The 17,059-nt window shown below is 38.9% G+C and overlaps 2 protein-coding genes across 2 annotated transcripts in view; both read left to right on the plus strand.

Moving 5' to 3' along the window:
* The window catches only part of TRANK1 (tetratricopeptide repeat and ankyrin repeat containing 1), a 137,223-nt gene that overhangs the window by 66,792 nt on the left and 53,372 nt on the right, over positions 1–17,059 (plus strand).
* LOC306646424 (TPR and ankyrin repeat-containing protein 1-like) overlaps positions 1–17,059 on the plus strand; it is a gene marked incomplete at its 3' end in the record, with an annotated part of 39,553 nt that overhangs the window by 11,724 nt on the left and 10,770 nt on the right. The window contains 11 exon segments of the mRNA XM_079115061.1: positions 1–118; positions 1,210–1,623; positions 1,626–1,945; positions 1,947–3,351; positions 3,354–3,482; positions 3,485–4,114; positions 6,959–7,012; positions 7,015–7,157; positions 7,446–7,583; positions 11,945–12,091; positions 15,521–15,677. Of these exon segments, the coding sequence (XP_078971187.1) occupies positions 1–118; positions 1,210–1,623; positions 1,626–1,945; positions 1,947–3,351; positions 3,354–3,482; positions 3,485–4,114; positions 6,959–7,012; positions 7,015–7,157; positions 7,446–7,583; positions 11,945–12,091; positions 15,521–15,677 (3,655 nt within the window).

Below are 17,059 nucleotides of genomic sequence, written 5' to 3' on the forward strand. Positions count from 1 at the left end.
AGGAACTTTGAGTTGGCTTTTCTTCTCTTGACCAAGGGTGCAGACCCCCACAGTATTTCTCTCACCGAAGGGGATACTCCTTTGCATGCAGCACTCCACATCTTTCTAGATATCAATGGTAAGCCTTTTTAAAGTAATCTTTTCCTCGAGGAGTGTTTTAGTTAACTTTGCATCACTGTGACCAAAATACCTGAAAAGAACAACTTAGAGGAGGAAAAGTTTATTTGGGGCTCAATTTGAGAGGTCTGGGTCCATAGATGGCAACTCCATTACTTTGGGTCCAAGATGAATAGAACATTATGGGGAAAGGGCATGACAAAGGAAAGCTGTTCCCCTCATGGCAATAAGGAAGCAGAGAAAGAGAAGGGAAAAAGGCTGAGGGGGTGACAGGGAAGATGCTCCTTTCCAGGGCATATCCATAGGGATCTCCTCCTCCAGCTTCCCCTCACCTGCTTACAGTTACCACCCAGTCAGTGCATTCAAACTATATCAACTAATTTGGTTAAGCTCTCACAAACCAATCATTTCACCTCCAAGGATTCCTGTATTAACATAGGAGCTTTGGGGGACACCTTGTATCCAAATCATAAAAGGGAAGAAGCCAGAAATTAGAACTGGTATTGTGCTTTTGAATCTTTCCATTGGGAAACATTGTCTGAAAAAGGCCTATTTCCTGGACAAGCATGCCCATATCTCCTGGTCTCTTATCCATAGCATGATGAGAAGATGTGACCATCATGGTGAATGGTCAGGGTGGACACATTGATTTTTAAATGCCAAGTTGACTATCCAGTAGCTGACAGATACTTTCCATTTATTTATACCATTTTCAGAATCCTGGCATGCAAGATCTCACTGGATATAGTATTATAAGGTGATTTCTGGACTTACTCCTGACATTTGAGTTGGGGAATTCTTTGTTGTCTTGTGCATCATAGGATATCTAGCAGCATCTCTGGCCTCTTCCTACTAGTTGGTTGCCAGTGACACCCTCCTGGTTGTGACAATCAAAATGCTTCCAGATGTTGCCAAATGTCCAATGGTAATAATCACCATTAGTTGAGAACCACTGGGTTATTTAAATAACCAGATACTTGGGAGAGTTCAATGTTCTGAGATGTCCCAGGCTGGCACCTTTCTCAAACTTAGGTCTGCTGATCTCTGGGAAGACTGGCTCAATACTCACAGGAGTTTGTTTGTGTCTTTCAGCTGACATTGGCTTTAACTTCCTCAGCCACCTCTTGGATTTATTCTGGTCCAACCCCACTGAATATTACTACCTCAATCCTAACATCCAGGACAGCAATGGGAATACCCTCATGCACCTCCTCTTTCAGAAGGGCATGCTGAAGCGCATGAAGAAGTTAATAGACCTGCTGGTGAAGTTTGACATCAATTTCAGCCTGAAGAACAAAGAAGGCAAAGATGTACGGCACCGGATTAAGAAGAATGATGCTCTACTTTTAGCCTGGAATAAAGCTCTGACAGAGAGCAGGCGGAGGAGCAGGCAAGACTCTGCTGCCCACCTGGGGAAGCTCTCGAGGTCTTCCACTGCTGGTCATACATCTCAGCTCAAGTCTCAGGGTTCCTTCAAGTCACTGCCATGTAGCAGCACTCCTAGAACCCCTCTGAAGGAGTCACAGTTCCTGACAGCTGGGAGATTCTCCCTGGTGCCCAGGTGACCAGGCAGGAGTCTGAAGCTACCAGGCCACGCTCCTTGAGAGACCGCCTTGTGCAGGATATCACAATTTTAATTCAACAGGTTGAGTTGGATACAGCCCTTCCAGAGGACTGTCCTCAGTGCCCTGAACCTCTGGAAGTAGGAGGTGGCATGGAAGGAAAGAAAGACAAACTCCAGCAAACCCTGAATGCTGGGAGCTCTGACTGTAGTGGAAACAATTCTGCTGTCCCTGAGGCAGGGGAAGGACATGCTCAGGCAGGCCCTGGGGGCCTCACAGCTTGTTCCTGCTGGCAACAGAGGGAGGGAGGGCAGTGATGATCAGGACAATTGGAGCATGCAGGAAATCGAAGCATGCCTCCAGGATTTTGATAACATGACCTGGGAGATCGAATGTACTTCAGAAATGCTGAAGAAGCTGTCCAGTAAGGTTATGACCAAGGTCATAAAGAAGAAAATTATTCTTGCTATTCAGCAACTGGGGAATGGTGAGTGGACCCAGGGCCTGCAGAAGCGCCTGAAGCACCTGAAAGGAAACATCCGGCTCTTTGAAGCTAAGCTGGACAAAGGAGCTAGGATGCTGTGGGAGCTTGCCATTGATTTCTCCCCTCGATGCAGTGAGAACCCAGAGAAGATTATCTCTACAGAGAGAAACACATCCTCCCTGGAGAAATCGGGGCGGGTCTACACGGAAATCATCCGGATCTGGGACATTGTCTTAGATCACTGCAAACTGTCAGATTCCATCATGGCCATCTGCAGTGCCTACAACCGGGGATTGTCCTGTGTCCTGCGTAAGAAGCTGAAGGGTATCAACAAAGGCTTAGTTTCAGCTAACATGAAAGTCCAAAAGCGAATACCCCGCTGCTATGTGGAGGACACAGAGGCAGAGAAGAGCAGGGAGCAAGTGGATCCCGAGTACTTTCCCCCAGCCAGTGCAGTGGAGACAGAATATAATATCATGAAGTTCCACAGCTTCAGCACCAACATGGCCTTCAACATCCTCAATGACATGACAGCAACAGTGGAGTACCCTTTCCGAGTGGGTGAGCTTGAGTATGCAGTGATTGACCTCAACCCTAGGCCACTGGAGCCCATCATCCTCATTGGTCGGAGTGGCACTGGGAAGACAACCTGCTGCTTGTACAGGCTATGGAAGAAGTTTCACATTTACTGGGAAAAAGCTGAGCAGGCAGGAAGCCCACTGCTGGCCAAACAGATCTGGCCAAAGAGAAAGTTGGAAGCAGAACCCAGAAAAGAGGGTCCAGATAGGGAGCAAAAAGAAGAAGAAGAAGAGGATGAAGAAGAAGAAGGTTCCTTTGAGGTGGAAACAGTAGACAGCGTAGAGGAGGAGCAGGAGAGTGAAGCCTGTGTAGGGGGAGCAGGGGTGGAGGCAGTGGGGGATGGTCATGTGGTAGAAGGGTATACCCCAGAGCATCCCCACCAACTGGAGCATTTGCATCAGATCTTTGTGACCAAGAACCATGTCCTGTGCCAAGAGGTACAAAGGAACTTTATTGAGCTTTCCAAGTCTACCAAGGCCACCAGTCACTACAAACCACTGGAACCCAATGTTCACAAACTCCAGGACCTGAAAGATGAGAACTTTCCTCTGTTTGTCACTTCCAAACAGCTGCTCCTCCTGCTTGATGCTTCTTTGCCCAAACCATTTTTCTGAGAAACGAAGATGGAAGCTTGAAAAGAACCATCATAGGATGGTCCACGCAGGAAGAGTTGACCATCCCTAATTGGCAAGAAGATGAGGAGGAGGCTGAGGCAGATGGGGACTATAGCGAGGAGGATAAGCTGCAGAAATGCGTGTAGGTGACAGTGACCCCCGGGTATATGTGACATTCGAGGTGTTCACCAATGAGATATGGCCCAAAATGACCAAAGGGAAAACCTCCTACAACCCTGCACTGATTTGGAAAGAAATAAAATCTTTTCTGAAAGGTTCTTTTGAAGCCCTCAGCTGTCCCTATGGGAGACTCACTGAGGAAGCATATAAGAAATTAGGTAGGAAACGGTCCCCCAATTTCAAGGAAGATCGGAGTGAGATATACAGTCTCTTTTGTCTGTATCAGCAGATCAGGTCCCAGAAAGGTTATTTTGATGAGGAGGATGTTCTGTACAATCTGTCTCGAAGGCTGTCGAAGCTCAGGGTGCTCCCCTGGTCTATCCATGAGCTTTATGGTGATGAGATTCAGGACTTCACCCAAGCTGAGCTGGCACTGCTGATGAAATGCATCAATGACCCTAATGCCATGTTCCTCACTGGAGACACAGCCCAGAGCATCATGAAGGGTGTAGCCTTCCGCTTCAGTGATCTGCGCTCTCTGTTCCACTATGCCAGCAGAAACACTGTGGATAAGCAGTGTGCTGTCCGCAAGCCCAAGAAGATCCACCAGCTGTACCAGAATTATAGGTCCCACTCTGGTAAGTCTAGCCTGGGCTTATCTGCTGGGGAGGTGCATGGGCATTGACCTGGGCACAAGGGAGCTTCAAGCTAGTGCCTAACATGCTTTTGCAGCTAAAGCAAGAGTCACATTTTGGAGTTTTTTTAGTATTTACACTCAGGAACAAGAAATCTTATTATTTATGCCACCACTCATTCAAAAATCAATAATTAAAAATGTGGTTGGGTAAAATTTGTCATGGCATGGAAACATTTCAGGGGAACACTTAAGCTGCTTTGAGAACTTTTGTTAAAACACCCTGGAAGAACTTGCTTAATCTGTGTACATTAATATACTATTTAGAAATCATTAACCTTTAAAGTAGCTTTTCTCCCAAGGAAAAGCAAAAAAAGCTGGGTTGCTTTTTATTTTTATTTCAGTTATGCCCCTTATCTGTGCCAGGCATGATGCTAAGCAGCTTACATCTAGTACCTATGCTTAACTCTCATAGCAACCATATAAGGTAGATATTGTTCCATTGTACATAATAGGAAGCTGAGGCACAGAGCATTTAAATAATGTGACACCAACACCAGATAATTTCCTTTATGGTTTATAAGTGCTTAAAAATGTTCTTTCTGTTCTAAATTATTTATGAACAATATATGATGTTATTTTATATTTTAAAACCTTATTCAATAGGAACAATATATGATATTATTTTATATTTTAAAACCTTATTCAATAGGATCATTCCTGTTAAGTGTTTCTGCGGCTGTGTTTTTGCCATACAATGTGTTTTTGAGATTTCTGCATGGCGTTTACATGGCACTTCAGTTCATGCATTTCTTTTTTTTTTCTTTTTTTAGTTGTAGATGGACACAGTACTTTAAAAAAAATTTTTTTTTAGTTGTCAATGGATCTTTTTTTATTTTATTTATTTACATGTGGTGCTGAGTATTGAATGTAGGGCCTCACATATGCCAGGCAAGTGCTCTACCATTGAGCCACAACCCAAGCCCCTAGTTCATGCATTTCTCAGTTATTCTATTAGTACTCCATTTTATGACTGTGTCACAATTTTCTATCCATTTTCCAGGGATATTAGGTTCCTGTCTATTTTTACTGCATATTTTTAAAATAAGTTGTATTTTTTTATTGCTTTGTAAGAATTCTTTATGAATTTTCCCTTCACATCTTTTGTTGATTTCATATATTGCAGTTTCTAATTCCATTATGTGAAACACTGTTTTTTCTAATATTTTGACATATACATTATATGTATTTGTCACATATGTCACATACATATTTATTGAATATGTGGTGAATATACATGCTATGTTTAGTGAACATTTCCCTCATTTTAAAATTATTTTCCAGGTTGAAATTCACATAGAACAAAATTCACCCATTTGAAATGTTCAGTTTAGTGAGTTTAAAATAAATTTACAATGATATGTAACTGTCACGACTTTGTAATTACAGAACATTTCATCACCCTAGAAAGAAACCCCATAACCATAGGAATTACTTCTCATTGCACTCTTTGTCCCACTCCATGGCAGCAACTCACCTTTCCTTTTCTGTGGATTTGCCTACTGTAGATGTTTCATTGAAATAGATGATACAGTATGGGGCCATTCCTGTCTGGCTTCTTTCACTAAGCACAATGTTTTCAAGTTTTAACCCATGTTATATTGTGTGTCCATACTTCATTCCTTTATATGGTTGAACTGTCTTTTATTCCTTGAGTATGAGTATATCAACCATTATTTATCTAGTTTCCTGAATGTTATTTAAGTAGATTCCAGTTTTTCAGTGCAATGAATACTTGTGCTCTTGCCTTTTCTGGTTCGTAATGAAGAGGGAAACACAGTAGCAACTGATTTGCTTAGATGCAGCAGTTTCCACTTAGGCTCATGATTAGTGTTGGATAGTAAAATTTTCCTTTACTATTCGGTAATAGTAATGGGGATACATATGCCCATTTCATGATGTTCTGTTTAGACCATTATAATCTATGTATGTTAAGTAGAGAACATATGAGAAATGGAGAGACCTAGGAAAATGTACATTCAATCCAGTTTCAATCCTATCACTTGGAGGCATTTATTAACTTCTCAGACATAGATGTCCCGTTTGTAAAAGTGTGATTGTCTCATTTGTCTCACTAGATTGTTGTGAGGATTAAATGGAAGATTTCTATGAAGATGACTATTGTATGTTAGGTGTTTAGTCAATGTCACTTAAAGCTTAGACAAGAAATGGGATGTGGGGGGAAACTCTTTGGAAAATATTTTCTCCTGTTCTGACAATTTTTCTTAGTGTAGTCCTCTTTCAGCTGGGTGTAAACCTGGAGGAAAAAGTGGTAGAAGCCTTGGGTGTTGTCCCCAGCTAACATCCAGTGCTACTGTTACCATGGTAACGTTGCTTCCAGTGTTCTGAGCACCAATGAAAGGAGACAGGGTAATTCTTGTTTTCTTATGATAGTCTCTACTGGTCTCTTTTATGGCATTATAACAGCTCTAATTATTTAGATTACATTTCTGCCTTGACTCTTCTTTAGGAGGTAATTTCTCTAGTAGGATTATAAGTTGGGAATGATGTTCCACAAAACCCTCTCAGCACAGCAGTGCATCTCTGCCTTCATTCATTGCACCCAGAGTAGTACAGCTTGGGGCCTCATTGATAATCAAAGGAGCACTGGAAATAAACTTGTAATTATACAATTATACATACTGCCAGAGCAAATACTCCTCAGGGGTAAAAAAACAAAAGCAACGACAACAATAAAACAAACAAATAAACAAACTCCCAAAATAAAATAGCCAAAACCTCAGCTATGGTGTACAGTATCTGACATGTGTCTTCTGTTTTATCTCAGGAATCCTCAATCTGGCATCAGGAGTAGTGGATTTACTTCAGTTCTACTTTCCAGAATCTTTGATCGACTTCCCAGAGATTCTGGCCTCTTTGATGGTCCCAAACCAACTGTTCTGGAGTCTTGTAGTGTAAGCGACTTGGCAATTTTGCTAAGAGGGAACAAAAGGAAAACCCAACCCATTGAATTTGGTGCCCACCAGGTGAGCTCCTTGGAATTGTGTGTTTTGTAATAAAAGAAGTTTGCAATTGAAAAAAGTTTGAGAGGCTGAATTATTCATAAGGCAGAATTCAATAGCTCTTGTCCAGAGTGGATGAGCTCCAGAGATAGGTGATATGACTAATTGTTTTAATATTTCCCTTGTCCTGACTGACCAAGTCCATGCTGGCTGTTTCTCTTTAATGACATTACTTAACTGCCTCCCATTAGAACACATTGGCCTTACCAGGCTTTTCTTTGTAGAATTTGATTTTGTTTTGTTTTACCTCAGGTAATCCTTGTTGCCAATGAAATGGCAAAGGAGAAAATTCCAGAAGAACTGGGGTTAGCACTTGTGCTGACAGTTTATGAAGCAAAAGGCTTAGAATTTGATGATGTTCTCCTTTACAACTTTTTTACTGATTCTGAGGTATGTCACACTGAATTCTTCTCATATAACCTGAGACTATGAACTGAAATTCCACTCTGGGGAAAGAGAATTTGGAGCTGAGGATGTTTGTCACACAGGTGCCTTTTTGTGTTTTAGAACACAATTCATTTTAGTGTGAGGGGTGAGTTTTGACCATGGAGTGGGTTGTTTCATGGGATGTTTTGGGCTGGTTCTCCCTATACCCTTATTTGGGTACATGCTTTGTCTTGTCTTCATCTTCTGAATGCCTACAATTCAAGTGCCAGTTTCCAGTTTTCATTAGCTACTGTTGTCCTTGGCTCCCAGGGATGCCTAAGTTGGAGCAAGCTCTAAGGAGAGCCTTACAAATGAAGGCAAGGTTAGCAATGTCCATCCTATGAGGACAGAACTGGGCAAGGTCAGTTCATAGACAACTTCAGGAAGACAAATGAGACTTGGCTTCTTTCCTGCTGGATCAGGTAATATGGGGGACAAAAACCACTGCCCTGCCTGGGATCTTTCTATGGCATGGCTTCACTATCACTGCTTGCAGCCCAGGTAGACCAGGGCAGCCAGAGAGGTCCCCAGGTTGACCCCCAGTGACTTCTGTATCAGCCATCATTTTGACTTGGCTCTTGAGTCCTTGTGATGGTTTTGTTCTTCAGCTTAGTTCATTTGGGGAGAACCACCAAATCAAGACCATCATCTTAGATTTCCTAGCCACTAGTTTAATTTTACTATCTTTGGGTGGGGACTCAGGCTGATTGCTGACTGTACTGTGGAGTCTTCTTTGGAGACTTAGCTGGCTGTGTCCTGGTCCCTTTGCAGAGTTCTCACTACATATGGTGCATGCTTGAAGGAGCAGTTTTATACCTGAATCGGGAGCACTGTTAGCTTTGATACCTTAAATCTGCCCCAGAGCTGAGCCTTGAAATAGAATCCTTACTTTTTTTCCTAATCTCTTTTAATGTCATGTTTGCCTTAATACCTATGGCTAATATTGCTATAGGTGATTTACAGTTTACAAAGTACTTTTTAAATGCATTGTCTGACTCTTACCAACCCTTCGAGGCTATTTTTATGTATTTTTATTATCATTTTATAAGTAAAACTGAAGGTCACCAAGGTTAAGTAAATTGCCCATAGTCATAATATAGTCAGCAGGGCCTGAAGACAATTCAGATGCTTTGAGTTATAAATCTCTTTCCCTTGTAATCCCTTCCTTTTAAAGCTTCACATGTAAATTGGCTGCCAGAACCTTCTACAATGAGCATATCGTTAAATTCCTTATGTACATCCCTTTTCTATCAAATTTTACTAATAAAATCAGATGTCCACTCATTAACCCTGGAACAATTTTGAATCTGAGGACTACCTTTTTTATTCTAATAATACATGTATTGGTCATGGCTGACCGAGGCTTTCCTAAAAGAGGAAGGGATAAGACTGTTGTTCCTGTCCTTTATTAAAGTGCCAGTTGTATGCATGTACCAGTAAGAAACTCAAGCATCTGGATTTAAGCATCTGTAAGTTGTGGTGGGTTCTGTTGTTGAAAGAGAAATCTAGTTGTTTGGTCTCAACTTGATCTTGGAAATGAATAAGGCTGAACTCTATGCTCCCACTAATGGCTCAGTGAGTTGCATGAAATTAAAAAAAATAAATAAATAAAAAGAAAAGAAAAGGAGAGAGATACAGAGACAGGGACAACCAGAGGGGACAGAAACCCAAACTGAATCTTTGGTAACATCCGCTTTATCCTATGTACACAGTAGACTTCTAAAACAACTTTTGATGTGGTGCTTTCTAACATACATGTTATCATGCATTCCCCTGCACAAAGTTCACTCTCAGTTTATCACTTCCAATCTCTAGCCAAAAAGCATCTGTCAGCAAATGAGAAGAATGCTTTAATAAAAGAAGAGGGAAGACAGATCAAATATATCTCCAGCCTCTATGGGCTGAGGCCTGGGGTTTCTTTCGAGATGACTGGCTGACAGTTGCTGAGCAGTTATTGCTGTTTGACTTGGGGAACTGTGAAGAGCTTCTCTCTTCCTCATTGGCCTCTTCCTCCACCTCTGTTTATTTTTCAGGCAAACACTCTCTTTGCAGCACCTGTTGCTAGGGCTTGTGAGTGTGTATGGGCAAGGGGTTGGGAGGGGAGGGCCTTGCTGTCCCAGTTTGTGATTCTTCTTTCTACAGGATTTCTTCTGCTGTTAAATCACGTGGTTTCCAGGGCCACCTTATGAGATGGGGAAGGAACCAAGGAATATTACACAAAACTTTTCCCTTGTGGATGCTATTTCATCTTTGGGGAGGGGCAGTTATTTTCCCAGTTACCCCCAAACTGTCCTTCTTGGGATTTGGAAGGATAATTACAATTTACACTCTGTCCCAGTGGGGAGTCCTTTTTTAAGCTCATGTTGTGAATGAGACTGGAGGGACTTAGAAAACCCACAGCTTTTATGGGTTGGCTAACTGGTTTGGCCAGTGAACTTTGGACTTCAAGAATGAGCCCCTCAAAGGTAAGTTTACTAGTGGAGTCTAAGCCTTGGTTCCACAGAAAGAAACTGGAAGACTTAAATGTTGCTCTTTTTATTGCCACATTGCTGTAGGCCAACATTCTTGCTACAAATACACATACTCCTCAAAGTCTCTGTCTTGAAAATAAAATGCCTTTGATGGAAACAGATCAGTCATGTGCTATCTAAGCAGCTTTTGCTTTTCTCCCAGCAGTTTTAAAATACACTGTGCTTCCCCAGCCCTTTCAAAGTCAGCCAGTTTGCACCTCACGTTGCCTTCCAAAAAGGTCCTCTCAAGTGTCAAGCACTTGTGTCTTTTTGCCTGCTTCCTTGTCAAACAGTTCTGCCAGCTAAATAACTTCACAAAGAGGATAGTAATAAATATGTCTTGAAGATTTTTTTCTAAACCTTTCAGCTACTTAAATGATTTCACTATCAACATCTCTTTTTAGAACATGGTGATTAATTCCGTAATTGATTAGTAGCAAACCATTCCTCTTTAATAGACAGTATTTAGGACATTTAACATAATTTAACTGCATAGTTTAAGTTATAGGGTAACTTAAAACAGGTAATTAATTATCAACTTTATCTTTTCTGCATCTTAGATTACATAGTTGTTATGTAGATGGCAGAGAGTACCATTTTATAAAAAAGAAAAGTCTAGGAGAGTTAACTAGCTACTCTTACAAAGTATACAGTAAAGTATGAAATCCGAAATTTCTTAGGAATTTCTGACTCCAAATACTGCATAAATCTAGGTACTTCAGCTTTGCTGGGGTCTGAACATGATAACCTGCTGGCCAAATTCAGCCTACTCCCTGTTTTGTACATTCTGTGGACTAAGAATTGATTCTAAATTTTTGAGATGTTGGAAAAAACTCAAAGGAGAATAATATTCCATGGTACATGGAATTATATGTTCACTGGAACACATAGCACACTCATTCATTTACATGTTGACTGACTGCTTCAGCACCATGGTGGCAGAGCTGAGTAGTTCCAAGAGAAGCCATGTGACCTGCAAAGCCAATTATTTATTATCAGACCCTTTGGAGAAGAGAAATTTGATAACCCCTGGCCTACACAGTTACACTGGTTTTGGGGTTTTGGTAAAGGAAAAGAATAGGTAAAATGTCAAGTACTGGACTAGACACTTGACATTGATTATCTCCTTTTATTTTCCCTTTAAACTTGAGTGGTTTCTGCTTTCCACATTTATAGAATAGGAGAATAAGCAATGTGTGCAAGTTCACATAGTTAATAAGTAGAAGACCTGCATTTTTCCTGTTTCATCTCAGAGTCTGCCTTGCGCAGTACATCTCCCAACACCTGATTTTTCTTCCATCCTTCGTTGAATAATTTGTAGAAAAATTTGCCACCTGTTTTAACTGCTGGCACTAAGTGGCATTTCTTTTTTCTTTCTTTTTTTTTTTTGGGGTGCTGGGGATCGAACCCAGGGCCTTATGCTTACAAGGCAAGCACTCTACCAACTGAGCTATCTCCCCAGCCCCACTAAGTGGCATTTCTTAACCATGTTGTAAGAAGGGATGAGAATTCCCCTGCCCATACTGCTTGTTGAAATTCTTTCAATTAGAATAACTTCCTGGGCCCTTAGTGTTCTTCCCCAAAGTGGGCATGAGTGCCTGGCTTCTGAGTTGTGTTGGCTAGGTGTGTATGGAATATTCACTGTAGCTTACTTGATTCATGCTTGTGCAACCTTAGCCCCGCTCCCTTCCATTCTGAGGCCACAGGATTGGAGACCTGACCCCAACTCTTCTGAGTGAGCTAATTCTCCATGAAGCTTGGAGAGACAGTTCAGAAGCATATTTTGTTGGTCTTTAATTTGTCATTGTTGTCCAGGCTTACAAGGAATGGAAGATCATTTCCTCATTTACACCTTCATCATCTGACTCGAGAGAGGAAAACTGGCCATTGGTTGAAGTACCCCTGGAGAAACCAAGCTCTTCTCAGACTCGTTCCCTCATGGTGAATCCAGAAATGTACAAGGTGAATTTCTGCCACTTGTCCACATACTTATTTGACATGGAATTAGTAAACAAAGCTTGTAAAATAAGATGAGATGAAAAATGTAACCATGCATTTGGCTGATGCTCCTTGACATCAGCAGTGGGGTGTAGGGGATGGGAAAGGAAGGGACAAGGGTCTTAGTGTTGGCATATTCCCTATTGCTCAGCAGGGAGCTAGACTCAGTAGATGGGGTGCTGTCCTGAAAGTGGAAAGGGAAGACTGGTACCTTCTGTTCACCTCTGAAACTCAGCTCTATTCAGAAATTTGATGTGGTCTTGGAGTAGCTCTTTTTTTTTTTTTTTTTTTTTTCATTTATAATCAGAAACATAAGAAAGACTTTAATAATGTCCAAATCAAAAACTGTGCTCCTTGGCCAAGAGTAAAAGGTCAACCCCCAGTAATATCAACCCTTGAAGAAGATTGGCAGAACAATTACAAATTTTTTTCTCCTGGGAGATCCATCCATTTTTAAAAAAATTAGTATGCATTTAAGACACTTGAGGTGCTCTTATCTATGAGTTGACTATTGTATATAATTTATATGTGTACATTCAAGAGTATGCCAAACTCTCATGTTTTATTTGTTTTGTTTCTTATTTTCATCTCTTTCACACTACTTAAAACCATACACTGCACTTTTTCAGTTCCATGAAATTTTTAATTACTGGAAGACACACATGTCTCTCTTTTGTTAATTAGCTTTTTCTCTTTTAAATTCCCAAGTAATGTGGGTGTTAATAGCATCACCTTTTTTTTCATATGGAATTTAGAAACATTTCCAGGTTTTTAAAGAATCCCTTGGAGGTATTGGTTGGGATTTTATTAATCAGCAACTTTAATCATACTAAGTATTATTGAAAAAAATAACTTTTCATAGTCAAATTATTAAGTCCCTGGTGGCCTCTGACTTATAGCATGTTCATGTTTGAAGGCACTTTTTAAAAATTTTTCCCATCAACTGTCATAATTCTCCCACTGTACATAAATATTTTTCTTTCCTGATAAGAGTACTATCTCCCTTGAAATTTACACAAAGGCAACCTAATATATTTTATACTCCAGAAAGTTAAATCTTAAATGGATTATCCTAATCATATACCCCAAATTTTATGGATTACAATCATGCCATTGAGTAATCTTTAAAATTATTGGCTATTTTGAGTACTCCCTATAGTCTTGGTGAACAGAACAGCCTACATACACAAGCATAAAAAATAGCAGAAAAGTCAAATGACAGAAACATGAGACACAGAAATTTCTGCAGTTGGACAATTCAAATGTCTAACTTTATTTTCTTATATTAATAAGTTATTTCAAAAGCTTTAACTTTTAGCTCAGTAAGTGTGAATGCTACCATATGTATCCATATGTATAATAAATTGCTTTATCTATTAATGGAGTAAAATTTTTTAAATAGGATGAGAATGGATAATCATTTTTTTCCTGTAAAATATATAATTTTGGTTCTATGATGACTAAATGAATATACTTAGTATGAGGGAGTAGAGAGAGAATGCTTATTAAAATGACAAGTTTTAAAATGAAATATTTAAGTTAAAGTGAAGGAATGACATTTAAATAACAAGCACCTTTGATTAACATTCCAATACTTAAACTAATCTAAATTAACCTAGTTTCTTATATATTTGCTATATATTTTACTTAGATAATCATGTCAAACTCTTCTTACATCAGCTCTCTTGTTGAAGATATTTTGCACATATAAATACATAAATATATAGGATATAAAATGTGTATTCATACTAATATATATTAATTTACATAAAATAAGTGTATTTTATTCAACTTTTGTTGAAAGAATATATATTCTTCAAATTACTTTTGCCTTGTAAGAGAATAGAAGTTGGAGGAAGTGTGAACATTTTTATATATAAAATTTTAAAAACTAATTTTTTTATTCAGGATTTGAAAGTTATAGAAAATTTTATAAACTAAAGTATGCTTGGCACATAAGTATCGCAATCATTATTTTTAAAAGTGTAAAATAAACAAACAATGGACTTGGGTTGTAGCTCAGAGGTAGAGCACTTGTATAGCACTTTGAGTCACTGGGTTAATCCCCAGCACCACATATAAATAAGTAAAATAAATGTATTGTGTCCATCGACAACTAAAAATATGTATTTACAAAATACAGAAAAAATTCTATTCAATAAATTTTGGAAACAACAATTTGAAGAACATAAGTTAAAAGGGCCTGACCAGAAAAGAATAGAAAATAATAATTTTTCTGTCTGTCAAAAATATTTCATAGTTATAATTCTAAATATTCTCTTAAAGCAATCTATTACTCAACTACTTCATCTGTAGATTGTTCCCAATTTTTAATACAATATTACTTAATGTACTTAAAAACCCTTTCAGAGTACACAAAAAGAAATAATTTCCTAAGTCTTATAAAATCTGAATAATTTTGCGAATGAAGAAAATTCTAGAATTATATACTTAAGGAAAATAAATACAAAACCCTTAATGATATTAATAAGTCAAATCAGTCATACATAAAATGTTAGTTAGAGAGATGTGAATAATTAACAATGAAGTTTTCCTCCACATTATCCAAATACATGAGAAAAAGGATAATTTCAACAGATTATGAACAGTAATTAATACAATTCTAACAGCTATTGTGATAAAAATGTTCAAGGATTTATAAACAGAAGAAAATATCCTCAACCCAAGATGCCTAAAAACATACCTATAGCTAACTTGTTATTGAATGATAAACTATTGAATACTTCCCATCCTAATTTAAATATTTCCAACTATGTCAATTATTTGTTTTCCTTCAACATATTCTTAAAGTTTTTACTCAGTGTAGAAAGATAAAAAGTTGACATAATGATAAAAAAGGAAAAGGTAAATTTTTCACTGTTTATGAATGACCACCTATATTATAAAATATAAATGAATTTGCAGAAGACAATTGGAGTAGCTCTTAAGTAGTTTAGTACTAATGATAGCTATAATGGTTTAATTTTAAAAACAAGTCACAGCAAATGTGTAACATGTAACCATTGGGGTAAACTGAATGAAAGGTACACTGTCTTTCTAACTTTTTACTATCTTTGTAACTTCTGTTAAATCTATAATTAATTCAGAATTAAAACTTAAAAAAACCTATAGCAGATTCAAGAGCATCCTATATTGGTGGTGTGCTTACTTGCCTTCTCAGTAGGAAGGAATGGAGTTTCTCATAACCTTTCTAGAGCTGGGCTTACTTGTGCTGCTGTCACTGAACTCCTGGGCTCCTGTTCACAGCTGTGCTGGGCTTCTCTAAAACTTAGTTTTCATGTTTTCCCAAGATCAGAGTGAGCCTATTGAAGTGCATCCCATTGTAGCTGTAGACAGAATGCTCATCATCTTTGTCCTCAATCTTATTACCAGCTCCTCAATGGTGAGCTGAAGCAGCTGTATACTGCCATCACACGGGCTCGGGTCAACCTGTGGATCTTTGATGAAAACCTGGAGAAACGGGCTCCTGCTTTTAAATATTTCATTAGAAGAGATTTTGTCCAAGTTGTGAAGACAGATGAAAATAAAGGTAAGATTTCACTAAAATAGTGTCGGAGGAAGCACATTCCTCTCGCCTGCTCTTATGGTCAAGTTGAAAGGGCATAACTTTGTTGCTGCTGTTCCGTTTTTGCAGTGCTGGAGATTGAACCCAGCACCCCATATATTCTGGGCAAGTGCTCTACCGTTGATTGAGCTATGCTCCTAGCCCAGGGTATAGTTTTTTGAAGCACTTCCTTTTTCCTTTTCATGATCTGAGAAAAGAGAGCCCTTACTTATTTGTTAAGCTATGTGGGAAAGTGTGATTGTGGTGGAATTGAGAGAGTTAACTCCTTTGGGAAAGATCTTTTATTGTCCTTTTAAAGTGAGTGCTATGGATAGAGGTTGGCAGAAATAGGCCCTGTTGGGAGATTATAAATTGCTATGAGCTTCTGAGCAGATGCTTATTAATATAAAGATTGCACAGCCCTGTTTGTAATTACTAGAATCTGAAAACCTAAGTATCCAGTGTAAGAAAGGCTAATATGTTTCTTTCAGTGGAATTCCATGTGACCATTAAAAAAAGTAAGGTAGATTTCCATTTACTGATATGGAAAGATGTTCAGGATGTATTCAAGATGAAGAAAAGCAAAATTTAAAGCAGTATGGATAGAATGATTGAATTTTTAAAGAATTTTATGTTATATCTATATAAAAACTCTATATGTAAATCAGTATGTATCAGCATAGAACCATTATGCGTGTGTGTATGCAAACACCTACTTAGGTGTCCTTAACTATCAAACCTAATTCAGTTTCTGAGTATGTATGTTGGGAATGAGGTTTGTGAGGGTTTGAAATAATAGATTGTCGGCATCTGTTTAGTTCCTAAGTTTCACAAAAGAAAAACCAAGAGTTCAGATAGTAAGGGATCCGTCAGCGTTTACCTGTAGCTGTTCAGTTCCTGTTATGGGTTACAGGAGTCTAAATCAGGAGAGTTTGGAGAGAGAGAGATGGACCATATGAACAGAAGCTATTTGTAATGGTTATCGCTGCTATTAGGACTGGGGAACACCATTTATCTTTCACCTTTATGCCCTCTATGCTGTTTGCAGAGTTTACAAAAACTATTATCATGTATTATTTTCACAATTTACCAAGACTGGTTAATTAAAAAATGAAGTCAAAGTGTCCCGATGGTATAGCTTTTAAGAAGTAATCAGCTCTTCATAAAGGAGAAAGGTTAGTCTTTTTTGAGGGCTAGTTGCTGAGTCAGCTCCTCTAGGGTCTTAGTTAATTTCTCTAAGGGGAGGGGAGGGACCAGGCTCTGCTACTGTGGAGAAGTTTGCTGGTTTCCTGAGCAATCCTCAGCTGTTTTGTGGAGGCTATTTTTGGTTATTGCTGATGGCTCAGTTGGGGACCAGGATTAGATGT

Source organism: Sciurus vulgaris, assembly GCF_902686455.1.
Source record: "Sciurus vulgaris genome assembly, chromosome: 16".
Classification (NCBI taxonomy): Eukaryota; Metazoa; Chordata; class Mammalia; order Rodentia; family Sciuridae; genus Sciurus; species Sciurus vulgaris.